Source organism: Zalophus californianus, chromosome 12 (assembly GCF_009762305.2).
Source record: "Zalophus californianus isolate mZalCal1 chromosome 12, mZalCal1.pri.v2, whole genome shotgun sequence".
Lineage (NCBI taxonomy): Eukaryota > Metazoa > Chordata > Mammalia > Carnivora > Otariidae > Zalophus > Zalophus californianus.
This window is the reverse complement of record NC_045606.1, coordinates 14,425,972-14,443,665: the sequence shown is the minus strand read 5'-3', so window position 1 is coordinate 14,443,665 and position 17,694 is coordinate 14,425,972. Positions and strand designations below refer to the sequence as shown.

Here is a 17,694-nt window from a genome sequence, read left to right as displayed (position 1 = left end):
AGGACACTTTACAAGGACTCAGAACACTCATAGCACAAATTCCCACACTGAAACATATTTTTCGGAAGCATTCACAGAGAAAAAAATCTAGAGGAGGCTGTAAGGGATATGAAAAATAAGAAATAATGAAAAATGAGAACTATCTTGGTAAAGTTCACTGTCATTTAAAGAGAGAAAATTATCCAAATCTAATTACCTCTGTTTTATAGTACTTCAAAAAACGAAGATACATAACTTTTGATTTTGCCACATCACTAAGAAAATGTTTTCAAACACATCCAAGTGTGAATACCGTTATTAGGAAACAAAGGGGGAATGGAAGCCGGCAAACACCTAAAGGAGCTAACCCTAGAAGCTAGAAGAGGGTCAGTAAAGGATCTCCAGACTCAGAAGGCACTATAATACCAAAAATGAAGGAAGCCACTCCATACCATTTACACAGAGTTTTATTCAGGGTAACCTACTGATAGGAGTGACAGGGCGGGCAGAAAAACAATCCAGGGCACTACACTGCTATTCTCTGCTCCTATTCTCCACCACATACTCTCCACCAAGCCTGGACCTCAACCCACAATTTTTATAGAGTGAGGGACACAGTGGTGAGATCACAGGGTAGTTACCTAAAGTGACGCCACCTGTGCACCAGAGGGTCCCTACTACTTACCTAAAGTGACACCACCTGTGCACCAGGCTCCCTAGTTATCTAGAGTGGCGCCACCTGTGCACCAGAGGGTCCCTACTAGTTATCTAGAGTGGCGCCACCCGTGCACCAGAAGATCCGTTAGCAGTTTCATTACAACAGTTTTCTGTGCTGAATGAAAAGTGCTAAGGGAATAAGATCATCCAATCACATTATTTACTGTATTTGTTTCCTATGGCTGCTGTAACAAATTATCACACTCAGTGGCTTGGAACAACACAAATTTGGTGTCTTACAGTCCAGTATAGATACCACCGGGCAAAAATCAAGATGCCAGAAGAGCGGCATTCCTCTGGAGGCTCTAGGGGAGAATCTGTTTCCTCATCTTTTCCAGCTTCTAGAGGCCACCTGCATTCCTTGGCTGTGGGCCCCCTCCTTCCTGTACCCGCAAAGCCAGCAAAGGTGGGTCAAGATCTTCCCACATCACATCACTCTGGCCTCCTTTACCTCTCTCATCCACTTGTGGAGACTCTTGTGACTACAGTGGTCCCACCTGGATCATCCGGAACACTCCCTATTTTATAGTTGGTTGATTAGCAACCTTAATTCCATCAGCAACCTTAATTTCTCTTGCCATGTAACATAAATATTCACAGGTTCCAGGGACTGGGACACAGACATCTTTGGGGATCATTACTCTGCTTACCATTATTCTGCTTGATAAAACAGTTCTCAGCTTGAGTCAGGAGGTCCTCGATACCTGTTTCTGACAAAGGGACCTCTCAAAGTCCTGGTTTCACCATCTCCAAAATAAGAACAGAATGCCAGTTTCATATAAATGTTGTAAGGATTCATGAAATCAATTCATTTATTCATTCACAAGCAGCTCTGCTAGTGAGACCCCAGGGACAGGGGCCCCGCCCTCATGAAAGTACCCGGCACCGAAGTAGGTAAAAATAACAAAGTAGCGGCAGCAACATGCTTAATGAATGCCTTCTCATGACAGGACAAGGGCTAAATACACATTATCTCCCTAACAGCCACTCAATAAATATGTCCCTTATAAGCATTCTAGATATCACCATTGCGAGACACGCAGTACAAGAAGTTCTGAGAGCACCAAAGACATTCTGCCAACCCAATCTCTCTCGAGCCCATTCCAGTAGGGCCCCACACCACCTCCACTGCCATAAGCCACCACGACTGCTCCTATATGGATGGCAAATGGACTCACCTTTGCAGATTCAAGGGTCAGTCCCTAGAGGTCCTTTTCTTACTCCTCTCCATGGCATTTGCCACAGCTGGCCACGCCCTTCCTCCTGAGATGCATTCCTCCCTCAGCTTCTCGGGCACCACTCTCATTTGGCTTTCTTCCTATCTCACTGGCTACTCCTTCTCAGTGCCCTTTGCCGATTTCCCTTCATCTCTCAGATCTCAAAAATGCTGTAGTACCCCTCGGGTCCAGGTATCAGGCTTCTCATTTATCTGACCTCAGGCCCTAAATGATCTCATCCAGTTTCATGGTTTTAAACACCATCTAAATGCTGACTCAAAAATTCTTATCTCATGGGGCACCTGGGTGGCTCAGTTAGGTGTCTGCCTTTAGCTCAGGTCATGATCCCAGGGTCCTGGGATGGAGTCCTGCATCAGGCTCGCCCTGCTTCTCTCTCTCCCTCTGCCCCTCCCCACTGTTCATGCACACTTGCTCTCTAACAAAATCTTAAAAAAAAAAAAAAAAACTTTTTTTTTAAAGATTTTATTTATTTTGAGAGAGAGGGCGTGTAAGGCGGGGGTGGGACAGAGGCACAGGGGGAGAGAGAATCTCAAGCAGACTCCACATTGAGTGCAAAGCCCAATGTGGGGCTCGATCTCATGACTCTGGGATCATGACCTGAGCCGAAATCAAGAGCTGGACACTCAACCAACTGAGCCACCCAGGCGCACACCACCCCCCCCAAAATTATCTCCAGCCCATGCACTAGTCTTCTTTATCCAACTACATACTTGACATTTCCACTTGGATGCCTAATTGACATATCCAACTTAAAATAGCCAAAATGGAACTTCTGATTTATCCCACCACCAACATCTTACCCAGTGTAAGCACCAAAACCAGTGCTAGCCAGAGTCTTATCCTATCTCAGTTCACAACTCCACCCTTAATTCCTCTCTTTCATTTACACCCCCATGTCCTAGTCAAGAAATCTATTGGCTCTATTTCAAAAACTACCCTAAATCTTTCATCACCTCCAGCTAGAGCTCTGCCAAAGCCTCCTAACTGGTCTTGCTGCTTCCTACTTGCTGTCTCCAAGACTTCATTCAAACAGCATCCAGAGCGCTCTCACTAAAACCACAGCCTCCAATGGCTTCCCATCTTACTCAGAGTAAAAACCAAGTCCATAAATTGATGTATAGGCTCTGTGTTCTGGCCACTCACTACTTCATTTCCTAACACTCAGCCCCACTTGCATCCTCAAAGACGGATCCAGCAACCCTACTTGAAGGTATTGTGTTTGCTATTCCTTTTATCCACAAGACCTTTCTCCCATATATTTACTCAAATGTCATCTTATTAGAGAGGCCCTCCCTGACCACCGGGATGAAACAGCACCTCGGCCCGCTCCAGAGTCCCTTAATCCAATGTTATTTTTATCTACAACATTTATTACCACCAAATATATAAGTTTTTGTTTACTGTCTGCCTCCTTCATCAAAGACTGGTATAGCCCAGCACCCAGAAGATAAAAGCACTCGATAAATATTTGCCAAATAAATAAAATGATCAATCAGTCCATCTTGGACTGCCTAAAATAATTTCTCTCCTAGGTAGTGAAATTATAAATTCTGTTCAAAGATATGTCATACCAGAGTCATGTTCATCTTTTCAATCTCTAACAAATGGCAGAAATACAGGTTCACAAATCTGTATTTGCATTCAGAAAGTCTCTACTAAGTTTCCAAACATATAATTTTTATAATATATGCTTCAAAGAGAATGTTTATCCATGCCTGGGTGATGCAATAATCAGCAAAACCTGTTAATATTAATAGCTCATTAAATGAAAGAGCAAATTTTTGATCCAAAGGCTATTTGGAAGGATATATTATAACCCCATGCTCCATTTTTCTCAGCAATCAATCTCATAACAAGGTACATTACCATTTTAGTTGCTCTAAATTTGTTTATTAAAATTAATACATGTAAAAAATCAATTTAAGTTTCAATAAATGATTCACAATGTTCTACCCACCAGAAAAGATAAATAAATAATTTTTGTGTGATGCATTTTCTGATTAAAAAAAAAGCTATCTCCTGATTTCTCACAATGACTGGTTTTCATTTTAACAAAATTGAAAAAGAACAATCCTGGTGGCTGATGCATCCAGAAGCTGCATTTTATTTTAATATTCATTTCTCATTTAACATAAATTGCATGTAGGTTTATTTTAAATAGGTTGAGCTACTTGTCCATCCACTTATTAAAATTAATATAGCTAACATATTCAAGGCATTCTGATCATGATATCTGCAAGAAGTGAGCCAGACGTGAACGGGCATCTCTTTAGGAGGCACATTTATAAATAATGGTAGCAAAAAGAAAAACAGCAATGACACTAATTAACTGCTATTACATGCCAGGCCCAGGCTCAGGCCCAGGGTACGGTGATTTACATGCGATCTTCACTTCAAAGGAACAAACTACTGGCGGGCTGAGCTTTAGTTTAGCTACTGAGTTGCGTTTGCTGGAACGCTCACTTGGTACGGAGCACACTCACTACCTCTGTTTCATTAGGTGCTCTTCTCTTTCCTTGCCGCCCCCTCCTTAGCCTGATGGTTTCCCTTATTTCTCTCTTTGCTGTGCAAGTTTCATCTTGAAATGCTAGGCTAACCATCTGAGGCTTCTACTGCAAAGCTCTTTGTGTGGCACACTAAACTCTTTGAAGAAAAGATGGAATATACTTCTGAATAAATAATACACCAAGAACCTATTCAAAGTAAGCCAGGTTTAAGAAAATACATCTCTCCACAAAGCAGAGCTGCTTCAGATTCCAGCTCTATGGCCAAAGTACGCCACAGCATATTGTTTCTGGTCCATTAACAGGAAAGACCCTATGGAAAATGATGACATTTCTATGCCACAACTTCTTCTCTCTGCACCACTGATGACACTCAGAAATAAGTCTGTGTTGTGTTAAGCTGTGACAATTTTGGAACTGTTACTGTAGCACAGCCGACCTCTCCTGCCTACTATAGTACCTGATAGGATTGTGGTTCATCTTAAATGAAATAATCCATGCAAAGCACTCAGCACAACACAGGGCACAGAGTAAATGGACCTGAAAAAATTAAACTGATGCTTCATGATTTAAATACTGTCTTCATTAAAATGTGTATTATATGAAATGAATCAGACGTTCGAATTATCTGGCAAGGATTTTAAAGCAGTCATCATAAAAGTGCTTCAATAAGCAATAATAAATTCTCTTGAAACAAATGAAATAATAGGATATCTCAGCAAAAAACCAGAAGTTAAAAAAAAAAAAAACAAAAAACGGAACCTTTAGAACTGGCAAATAAAATAACCAAAAGAAATAACTTAGTGGATGGGCTCAACAGTACAGTGGATATGAGAGAGAACATAAACAATGAACTTGAGAACAGATCCATAGAATTTACCCAACCTGAACAAGACAGAAAACTGACTGAAAAACATGAACAGAGTCTCAAGGACCTGCGGAACAATAACAAAAGGGATAACATTCAAATGACTCAAGTCCCAGAAGGAGAAGAGAGAGTGGAACTGAAAAAGTATTCAAAGAAATAATGGCTGAAAACTTTCCAAAGTTGGTAAAGGACACAATCCTACAGATTGAAGAAGCTGAGCAAACTCCAGTTAAGATAAATCAAAGAAATCCACACCAAGAGACATCATAATCATAAATGAACTTCTGGAAACTAAGGCAAAAAAAAAAAAAAAAATCTTGAAAGCAGCCAGGGAAACAGGACACATTATTTATGGGGAAGCATCAAGGACACACATCTGTCATTTGAAATGACAGAGGCCAGAAGAAAATGGCAGAACATTTCTCAAGTTCTGAAAGAAAAGAACTGTCAACCACAAAAGCTATATTTGGTGAAAATATCCCTCAAAAATGAATGGGAAATAAAGACATTCTCAGATAAAGAAACACAAGAGAATTTGTGGCTTGCACACTGACACCTAAAGGTCAAAAAAGTTTTCTAAATAGAAAGCCCAAAAGATAGAAGATAACGGAAGGCTTAGAACATTAAAATGAACAAAGGAATGGGTGAAAACAGGGATAAATATAGTAAATTATGAGTTTTTAAGATAATATTTGATAGTTGAAGCAAAAAGTTTAATACCAACTCTACTGTGGTGTTAAATGAATGTAAATATTAAGACAATTGTGCTTAAAAAGTGGGAACAAGAGAGGGACATAAATGAAAGTAAGGCTTTTATACTTGACCAGAAGTGGTAGGTGGTAAAATATCATGGATACCAGTAGACTGATATGTTACAGATGCATATTTTAATACCTAGAACAACATTAAGAAAATCATACAAAGTAATACACTTAAAAAAAACTATGAATAAGTTTTAAGATAGAACCTTAAAAAAAAGTCCAATTAACTCACAGAAAGGGAAGAAATGAGAAACAAGAGAAATGAAAAGCTGAGGAAACAGCAAAAAGATGGCAGACTTAAGCCCTAACATGTCAATAATTACCTTAAATGTGAATGATCTAACCACACCAATTAAAAGACAAACTGGCAGAGTAGAAAAAGTCAATCTGAAAAGGTTACATACCTTATGGTTCGATTCATATAATGTGCTCCAAATGACAAAATTATGGAGAAGGAGAACAGATGGCAGAGCTGGGCGGGGGGGTGGGGGGGGCAGCTGGGGAGGGAGTGGCTGTGACTATAAAAGGGAACCTAGTGGTGAACAGTTCTGCACCTTGACCACAGTCGCGGTCATGTTACTCTTCACATGAGACAAAAGTGCACAGAACAAACACATGTACGCACACATGCACAAATAAGCACGTGTAAAACCTGTGAAATCTGAGTCAGGTCTCTGGATTGTTATCAATATTGATTTCCTGGTTGTGATGTTGCACCAGAGTGATGCAAGATGTTACCCTCTGGGAACTAGTGAAGGGTATAGAGAATCTCTGTTATTTCTTACAAGTGCATGTGATTCTACACTTCTCTCAATATTTAAAACTTTAAAAAAAATCTTAAGAAAAAATGTCTACTAGAGTTAAAAACAATTTCTGCTTTATGTAAAATCTTGGCTGAAATAAAGAGAGCAAGAAATAAACCAAACCTTTTCCCTAACTCCCTCGGTTTGAGTGTGAGGTCAGGAAAGACATGCAGTCTCATTTTGAGTCCCACTGCTTTACAACCCAAAAGTTCTGCAACACTGAGACAAAAGACTACAAGAATATGTACAGAGATGAATGTGTTTTGTTAAAAAAATAATAATTGCATTGTTTTGCTAAGTATGTTAAGTATTCATATTTGTAAAAACTTGGAAAATGAAGGCAGATGATAGTAAATAAAGTAAGAATCACATAACCCAGTGACACTATGGTCCTGCTGTTTTTTCTATGCTTACATGAGGACTTGGGAGGGTGGAAAAAAATTATACCCCAAATCAGGAATCAGTAAACTACAACCAGCCCATCTAGCCAGATGCCTGTTTTTATACAGCTTTCGACCAGGTTTTTACATTTTTATATGGTTACGTATCTATATAATATCCTCAATACTGGCTCTCTGTCTGCAAGGCTTTAAATATTTACTGTGTAGACCTTCACAGCAACAGCTTGCCAGCCTTGGCTCTCAGGGACATTTCTGTAAAATGCTTTTATCAATTATAAAGATAATACAATTTCTTTCTGGATATTTAGCTTGTTTCCAAATTTTTATATTATAAACAAAGTTGCAATGAACACTCTTGCAGCTAAATTCCAACACACAAAGATGGACGCACTTTTCGAAGGGGATATAACTTAGTAACTAGCATTTATTTAATATTTTTATAAATGTTTATAATTATTTTTTTAAAGATTTATTTATTTGAGAGAGCGAGAATGAGAGAGAGAGAGTACATCAGAGGGGGGAGGGTTAGAGGAAGAAGCAGGCTCCTCGCTGAGCAGGGAGCCCGATGCGGGACTCGATCCAGGGACTCCAGGATCATGGCCTGAGCCGAAGGCAGTTGCCTAACCAACTGAGCCACCCAGGCGCCCCTATAATTATTTTCTAAATAAATAACATTCTTTTATGGCAAAACATGAGTTTATTATAATTATCACTGTTATCCATAAATTAGCAAGACAATTCTCTATTCTCTAGAGAAGGTAAAGTTCAAAAATTCCGAATTTGATATTTTTCTACTCGTTGAACAAGCCACAATCTGTAACATCAGCCAAAATATCATTTTATACATAGGCAGGAGTTACAAGGGAGAATTTTTTTTTTAATCTTGTCCAATTCTACAAAGGCACACAGAGGAAGAGTCTGGAATAAAATTAGAGAGGTCACAGGGAAGTCGGAGGCAGTGTAAGCACACAGTAGAAGACCAGGCTCTGGAGTTCGACTGCGGGATTCTAATGCATTTACCAGCGGGTGACCCTGGCAGTCACCTGAACACTCTAAGTCTGTTTCTTCCCCTGTAAAATAGAACCAATAATCATGGCCAAAACTTGGGCTAGTGAATAAAGTGCCAACTGCTGTTTCCTACACTAAATGTGTTTGTTTTTGTAATAATCTTCATTATCAAAATAGTCTGAACACTGCTCATTCCACTACACCATCTTTGCTCCAAAGAGAGCTCAGAAGCTCCTCTAAAGCAAGTAACTTGTAGGATTTTAAAAAATAAAATCCCAGATATTAGCTTGATCATTTGCTTTTCTTTAAAAACATATTTAATATGAAAGCATATTATTTGTTTAAGCCTAATCAAAACCATTATAAAAGGAGTCACCAATGGACTAAAAAAGTACCACTTCAAAGGAAAAAATTGAATATAGAGATATCAACTTCAGGTTTAAAACGTCTTTTCCCTTTAACTGCCTAAGAGTGGAGTTTACTCAATTTCTTACAACACAGCTGAGCTAGATGCTTTGGAATCCTCTTGACTCCCCTACCGAGTTCGTCTCACATACTATCCCACGGTTCCTCTTGACTGAACTTGCGAAGCATCTCCTCTTTGTCTTCTGCTCCTGCCTAGCCCAGACCCCTACGTCCCTGTTATCTCTTTAGGCATTTGCACTAGAACTTCCTGCCATGAGTTTCTCCTTCCAGTTCATCTGTCACCAACCCCTAGCCCCACCCCCAACAATCAAGGCTTTCGCTGGCTCCCCAGTATCCATTAGATCAAATCCAAACTGTCTGGTTTGACACATGAGTAGCTCTACAACCTCACCCTAGCTTCCTTGTCCAGCCTCATTTCCCCACCTTCCTCCACATTCCAGCCACACCAAGCACCTCCCAGCTGGATGGCCGAACGTGCATGCACTTTCATCACTCAGTCTCTTCCCAAAGACTCTCGCCCAGCCTCTGCCTAGATTCATCTTCCATATTTAACTCTTGACGACTCCAAACGAAGCCATTCCTGACTAATCAGCCACTCCTCTGGGCTCCTGTAGCACTCTGCCACCACCCATACCATAGCAATCATCCCCAAGTGCTGACAGCAGCTTAGAGCTTCAAGATGGGAATGAAGTTCTTTGGAACACATACTTCTATGTTATGCTTTTCAAGAGTAAAACACCATTTAAGAAACAGTCTGGCTTGTCATATCAAGGTGGAATACACAGTGGATTATATATTAGAAACAAAAAATAGTAGAGGCAAAGAACACTTTAGTTATCCTATAAAATTTGTCACAACTCATTTGGTATTAACATGAAGGCAAGACCCTTAACTATGTGACCTATTAAATAACATACTTACTCTCTTGGTTGTTAATACAGTTTTGAATTTCTACGTTTTTAAAAAACTTTTATTTATTTATTTGACACATAGAGAGAGAGAGAGAGATAGTGAAAGAGAGCACAAGCAGGGGGAGCGGCAGGCCAGCAGAGGGAAAGGAGAAGCAGGCTACCTGCTCAGCAGGGCTCAATCCCAGGACCCTGGGATCATGACCTGAACCAGAGGCAGCCACTCAACCGACTGAGCCACCCAGACGCCCCTGAATTTCTACTTTAACTGCAAAGTCAACTTAAAATTCTCAAAAGTTTTACATGCTGACATATACACCACTGTCGATTACATTAATTATACTACACCCAGCAATCTCATTTCGTTTGGTTACAGGTTTCAAGAATAATGAAGAAAACACAGACAATTTTGAGCAGTTAATATTCCTTTCTTGAACACATAAAATGAGAATCTGGAAGAAAACATAAGGGAAAAACTTCAATGACACTGGACCTGGCAATGATTTCTTCGATATGACACCAAGATACAGGGAGAAAAGCAAAAATAAACTCTACTACATCAAAATTTTAAAACTTCTATGCATCAAAGAATACACTCAACAGTGAAAAGGCAACCTATGGAATGGGAGAAATTATTCAAATATTGCAAACTGTATAACTGAATAGGGATATATAGAGAGACAGATATATTCTTTATACATTACATTATTTATATTCTTTATATATAGTTAAATCACAACTCTATAGGTCTGTATCTATATGTCAATCCATCTATCCATCTATCCTATTCACAAGTTGTTGAGTTACACATAAATACAATAGGTACATCTCTATCTTTATCTATCTATCCATCCATCCATCCATCTTGATCTGATAAGGACTAACATCCAGAATATATAAAGAACTCCTCAACTCAACAACAAAAAACAAAACAACATGATTTAAAAATGGGCAAAGGGGGCGCCTGGGTGGCTCAGTTGTTAAGCGTCTGCCTTCGGCTCAGGTCATGATCCCAGGGTCCTGGGATCGAGGCCCGCGTTGGGCTCCCTGCTCACCGGGAAGCCTGCTTCTCCCTCTTCCACTCCCCCTGCTTGTGTTCCCTCTCTCGCTGTCTCTCTGTCAAATAAATAAATAAAATCTTAAAAAAAAAAAGGGCAAAGGACTTGAATAGACATTTCTTCAAAGAAAATATGCAAATGGCCAACAAGCTTATGAAGAGATGTTTGATATCACATAAACACTAGGAAAATGAATGAAAACCACAATATCACCTCACACCTGTCAAGAAGGTTACTACAAAAACAAACAAACAGAAAAAGAGAAAAAACATGTGTTGGCACAGATATGGAGAAATCAGAACCCCTGGAACATAAAGTGGTGCAGTCTCTATGGAAAATGGTATAGCGGCTCCTCAAGAAATTAAAAATGGAATTACCATGTGATCCAGCAATTCCACTTTGGGGTACATATCCAAAAGAATTAAAAACAGTTGTCTCAAAGAGATATTTTTTAAACTCATGTTCATTGCAACATTGTTCACAAAAGTCAAAAGGTAAATGCAACTCAAGTGTCGTATCCATCAGTGGATGAACAGGTAAAATGTGGTATGGACATACCGGGGAATATTATTCAGCCTTAAAGAGGAAGGAAATTCTCTGACACATGCAACAAAACAGATGAACCTTGAGGGCATGCTGCTTAATGAAATAAGCCAGTTCCAAAAAGACCAATACTGCAAGATTCCACTTATATGAGGTATCTAGAGCAGTCAGATTCAGACACAGAAAGTAGAAGGGTGGTTGCCAGGGGGTGGGGGGAAAAACAATGGGGAGCTGTAATTTGATGGGCACAGAGTTTCAGTTTTGTTAAGATGAAGAAGTTCTGGAGGTAGGCTGCTCAGCAATGCGAATGTACTTAACAATAGTAAACTATACACTTAAAAATGGTAAGATAGCAAGTTTTTTTTAAGATTTTATTTGTTTATTTATTTAGAGAGCTCGATTTATTTATTTATTTAGAGAGCTCGAACGGTGGGGAGATGGGGAGAGAGAATTTCAAGCAGACTTCACACTGAGCATAAGCCCAACACAGGGCTTGATCTCATGACCGAAATCAAGAGTTAGACGCTTAACTGACTGAGCCACTCAGGTGCCCCAAGATGGCAAATTCTATGTTATGTGTATTTTACCACAATTAAAAAATTTTTAATTAAAAATGAATTTAAAAATTTTAAAAAGAATTTCAGAATAACCTAATGCTAGGGCCTTCCCAGTATAAAAGCCCAGTCTATAAGAAATGCAGCATTTCATAAGGGAGCAGATAAATTGTTACAATTGTTGTTTGCAGAAATGGAAACTATTTGAGCACTTGAATAAAGAGGGAGAAGTACATGAAGGAAATCCCTGCCCTGTAAAAGCCGAATTAACAGTGCAAAACCTACTGGGGTGATAGAGGAAGAAGAGAAAAAGGAAAAATAAAGGTTCTTTGGCAACAGAACAATGTCTCACAATCTCGATCCTGGATCTGGAAAGTGATTCAAACTGAGACACCAGGACAAACAGCTCCAAAGATTAGATTATAAACCGACTCACTATACTTAAAAGCCCAAACCTGGCCTATCACCAGCCTGACTCCTTTGTTGGCCCATGAACCCATTAGAAGCTGTACTATCTAGGAGAGGAGCTGCTCTGGGTCCCAGAGTTTGGGGATTCTCTCCAAGCTTCGCAGCTGAAGCTGCAAGAGAAGCACCAGCACTACTTCTAAAATACAGGCTAAGGACCACTAGCTTTCATGGAGGGCTTCCCACGTGCTAGGCACCATACAAGAGGCTTCGCAAACGGCAATCTTACCTAACCCTCAGCACAACCACACACAGGAACCACGTGAGGGATCGGGGGAACACAGGAGCTGGGTGTTATGCCCACGGCCACACAGCAGGTACAAAGTACAGCTGAATATGAAGACCCGTCTCCATGGTCCCTCAGTCCCGGCTGACGCAGAAGACACCAGAGCCAGGAGGCAAAATGATGGAAAGAGCCCAGATCTGGGGGCTAGAGTGTGAACTCGTCTCCCGTGAACCAGCTGTCTGATGTTAGACAGTCAGGTCACCTTTGGGGTCTTGGTTTCTTCAATTTTAAAAGAACGATCTTTTCCTTTAATTTCTTTCCTGAGTGGTCAACTCTTATTTCCTCCCTTCCTAGTTTTTTGTCCATTTCTATTCTGAGTTTTAAAAATTTCTGGTAGAATGCTCGTTTAAAGACATTCAATTCATGATGCAGTGCTATGCTGCTGCTCGTTTTGGCTGAAAATGTTTGGTTCTCACTTGATTTTCTTACTACATTTTTTGGAATGGATGCTCCCTGCCATTTCAGTTCAATTTTACAAGTCTCATATTGCCTGGACAGCAACAAGAGGTGCTCCTATGAAGGGGATGAGGTATTTAAATGGTTTACTAGGTCTCTTAGTTACAAGGGTCAATGAAGTGCGTTTCTTTAAATAAGTGGTTTTGGATATGTATTTCCCCACTTATACTGAAGCTTACAGCACACCCTGCTTCCTGATTACGTTGGAGGCATGAGTTATGTGTCTTTTGTCTGCTCTCCTTATGGATCTGTTTAGTATCTGAAGGATGTGTGGAAAGATTTATTTAGGTGGCTGCCAACATCCTCCTCACCTCTGAAATGAAATTCTTGGACAGGATTCCAACACTGCAGAATTCTATACCAGTGATTCTGAGAATATGGTTAACCAGAAATCTCCAAAAATGAGAATGGTAAGCTAAACTGCTTTTCAGTATTTGATTAAACATCAACACGTATTATACCGTATCCATAAGCAAACTCTGTAGTGCCTTATCAGGAGCCCCAAAGAGAGGCTCAGAAGTCCTCGGCAGTACAAATATTAGGAGCCACGCCTCTACAGCCAAACTGCAAATGCATAACAGCATAATATATAAGATGTTCTCTAGATGAATATGTTTAAGCCCATCTTTTCCCTGAAAAAGCAAACAAAATCCATATAATAACTATATGCAATAACAACCTAAATTTATAGACTATCCTGGTTATAGTCACATTGGTGTGAATTTCCAGCAGGTTATCATAGATATTTTTTCATCCCTCTGAGCTAAATGAAATAATAAAAGGAAAAAATATAATTATCATTATTAGTCCATCCATAAAATTGTAAGTTCACTAATTTGTGTTAAACTTGTACCTTATGCATACTCTTGAAAAGAAAAAAATTTTTTAAAAGCCCACCCTTATATATTACTTTATTCTCCTTAAAGTATAATCTTTAGCACAACTTAGCTCCTTAATAGTTTTTCAGGTATTTACTTTCCTTCTTATTTTATGAAATAAACTATAATTTCAATGATTTAGAAATTACACCAGTGAGCATGTCGTAGTCATTAAAAGAATGAAGAAAGAATAAATATTGCAGAACCTACAGTGGTTGTTTTAAAATTTATTTATTTATTTATTTATTATTTATTTATGAAAGAGAGAAAGAGCCTACGCAAGAGTGGCAGAGGGGGAAGGGGCAGAGGGAGAGAGAGAAAATCTTAAGCAGGCTCCACACCCGGTGGGGAGCCCAACTTGGGCTTGAGATCATGACCTGAGCTGAAATCAAGAGTCAGATGCTCAACCAACTGAGCTACCGAGGGGTCCCTAAGATAATACATTTTCTGTGTCAAGATTAGTCTGTACAACTTTGCATCAAATTTCCCACTGCCAACACACTTCAAGTTAAATTACTATTCAAGATCAGGAGAAAGCATTCCTTTTCCTGTTTATTTAAGTCAATCCATTTAACATTTTTAAAGACAACTGTCACGTTCTTCCCCAAGGCTCAATCACCTATGGCCCTACTTTACGACCCCAGGCCCCAGCAATGTCACATTTAACAAGGCAGAACAAGGTCAAGATGACATGGTGAGCAAGAAATCCTCAGGCTCCCAAACGACCATCTTACCTCAGACTCATCTGTAGATTCTTCAAGAGACTCGGTTTCCTACAAAGCACAGAGGGGGGAAATGGTCAGAAGGATGACAAAAGAATAAAATAAGGGAAAAGAGTTACCACATCCCCACCACCAACACCCACCTGCCTTTTCTGGGAACTAATTTGCAACTACAGTTTAAAGGACTCCACATGGTGTGACTCTCATAGGCCTCCCACAACTTTCCACATCTGGCAGGATCAAGATGGTTACTTTGGGGCCACTCAGACCCCCGGCTCCTGCTGACCTCCCTCGAGTGGTCAGCAGGTTAACGAATGGCCCCAGGAACTGTCATGTGAGTATACAGAAGGCTCTTTCCTTCGCTAAAAATGGAAATGGGTCTGGCAGAGCAGGCTTACTGATCTTGGAAGGGAAGAGGAAACTGCCATCTCAAATTATCTGTAAGCCAATTTTTATACTGAAAAGCCCTTGTGCTATTAATCACTGTGCTTATTAATCTGGTGAAGTCAAAATGATTGTCTTGCTTAAACAGCTTTTTATAAAAGAATTCCCCTAAAATGGTACCTAACAGACATTGTGCAAACATGCTCTATAATTTACATTCACTCTTTAAACCATTAACCAGAAGACAAATTCTGCCATTTAACACAGTTTCCCCCTTGCTAGACAATGAATCTTGCTGCTCTGGAGAAAACAAAGCAAAAAGGGAAAAATTGACTTGATCCTGCTAATCTCTCACCTGTCCACTGAAAGAGAGAATCTGCTGATGCCACGCATCCTCAAAGAGGTCAGCAAAATGAAGATTTACTTAACGTACTTATAGATATCAATAGCAATAAAAGGTTACAACTAATATGCTGACACTGAATGTAAGCATTTTACAACAATCCATGAGATAAAGAAAGAACAAAAAAAATGGGGCAAGGACATTTTAGATGTAACTAATATTTTTCAAGAAAAAAAAAACATTTTAAAGCAAGTTAGATGCATATATTACTCGGTGAAAGCTGTATAGCAGGATAAACACAAATCTGGTGTTTGAAAACATTTTAATTTCATTCATGGAAAATTAGAAAGAACCGGGCAGGTGACAGGCAGCCTGTGGAACGGCCTTGTGGACAATACAGTTCCTGCTCTGAAAGGCCATCTGTAAAATGGGGACGAATGTTACCTGTACTTAAGAAGCTCATTGTTGTTGTATCATTACCCACAATGAACCCAAGAATCTGCTCTAAATCCCAAAGCGGCCTATTTAGTTTGAATGTTCTTCTAAGTATTAGAAAATTCTTATTAATTTGGAGCTACACTCTCTCCACAGTAACTTTTGTTCTTAGCACCAATAAGACACATAAAAAATCCAATTCTTCTACTACTTGACAGTTCTCCAAGGAGTTAATGACACGTAGCATGCCTGCCCTTCTAAATTGTTTTTCCTCTGTGCTAACCATCCCCAGATCCTAGTGCTTGTCCACTTACCATCCTGATCCTTCTCTTCTGGACACACTCCATTTATTATTAACAGTCACTATTCTGACATCTTTACTGAACATCTATTATATATATCCCCACAATGCTAAATGCTTTGCACCAGCATCTTAGAATTTCCTAATGACCCTTGAGGTAAGAACATCGAGGCTTAAAGGCTGAACCTAATGACTTCTGACACCCTTTCCGTCCCTGACTGTTCCTGAATATTAAGTTACTAACATCAGCAAAACGAGGCTTTGATAACCATGCCAATGACCTGCACCTAGATTCCTATTCCCCAACTCAAGAACTCTAGAAGGACACCAGATTACTCTTTCCAGAAAAATCCCATTAAACCTAAGGACTTTTTTTTCTTATTTGAAATCCATTCAAATAGGCACATGCGGGAAAAGAGCAAATGTCCCATTTCTGTTCTTCTTTAAAACAAAAGCGTAAGTCCCAACCCAGCAATTTCAACCAAAAACTCAAAATCAAGTTATACTCTTGCTCTGTACCAAAAAGCATGCAGTGCCAGAATCTGACACCATGAGGCATGCAGCTCTCAGAAAACTGAGCCTTCGGGGAAAACCAGGCTGTCAGAGAAGCTTCCTGTGGCTGCTGGTATCAATGAGAATATTTACTCCAAGACACTCTCAAACTAACCCCCGGCACCAGCACAAATCTCCCAGACGTAGCTGTGGCCTCAAAAAAAAAAAAAAAAAAGAAAAAAGAATCACACTTTTGTCCACAATCCTACCAATGCAATGCATGAGTGCCTTCAGGAATCAGCCTGGCCTGCTATTTCTTAGCTTCAGCCACTCAGTAAGCCCCCCCCTGCTTAATGTTCTAGAGACTGAGGGGCAAACCAGAAGACAGGAAGTGAATGTCTCAGTGATGGATCCAAAAGCTAGGCTCAACAGTGAGGAAGGTTACAATTCAGAGTCAGTGGTTTTCAAACATTTTTTAACTTCACACTATCTTTTAAAGAACTTCAAATCCTGGGGGTGCCTGGGTGGCTCAGTTGGTTAAGCGACTGCCTTCAGCTCAGGTCATGATCCTGAAGTCTCAGGATCGAGTCCCGCAGTGGGCTCCCTGCTCAGCAGGGAGTCTGTTTCTCCCTCTGACCCTCCCCCCTCTCGTGCTCTCTCTCTAATAGAAAAATAAAATCTTAAAAAAAAAAAAGAACTTCAAATACTGAAAATATAAGTTACAAAACTGGGCTGTTCTCTAAGTGAAATAAACCAGACACATATTGTAGATTCCACTTATATGAGGCAGAATATAGAATAGACTAGGGGCTGGGGAGGGGAGTAATGAGGGGTTAGTGTTTAATGGGTACAGAATTTCAGTCTGTGATGACGGAAAGTTCTAAAGATGGATGGTGGTAATGGCTGCACAAAAATGCAAATGGATTTAATACTACTGAATCATACACTTAACAATGGTTAAAGTGGTAAATATTACGTATATTTTACCACAATAAAAAGAATGCACTGTTCTGTTCGAAGCAAACATGATAAGCTAGAAGGCAGAGAGTGATGCAAATGTGGAGCTAGACAAAATCTGGGCAACAGCTGAAAGCTAAACTCAACAACTTCTTTTGCAAACCAATCCCTTAAATTCAATCACATATCCAGGGCGCCTGGGTGGCT

The 17,694-nt window shown here is 39.8% G+C and overlaps 1 protein-coding gene across 2 annotated transcripts in view; it reads right to left on the bottom strand.

The window, feature by feature from the left end:
- Positions 1-17,694, bottom strand: part of VPS41 (VPS41 subunit of HOPS complex) — a 206,942-nt gene that overhangs the window by 183,231 nt on the left and 6,017 nt on the right. The window contains exons 2-3 of one of the 2 annotated variants that reach the window (XM_027573349.2): positions 14,588-14,626; positions 1,347-1,443 (exon numbers count right to left, since the gene is read on the bottom strand). In XM_027573349.2, coding sequence (XP_027429150.1) covers positions 1,347-1,349 — 3 coding nt within the window. In that variant the 5' untranslated portion in view covers positions 1,350-1,443; positions 14,588-14,626. The remainder of the gene's footprint in view (positions 1-1,346; positions 1,444-14,587; positions 14,627-17,694) is intronic. The other variant, XM_027573348.2, reaches the window with a different exon arrangement.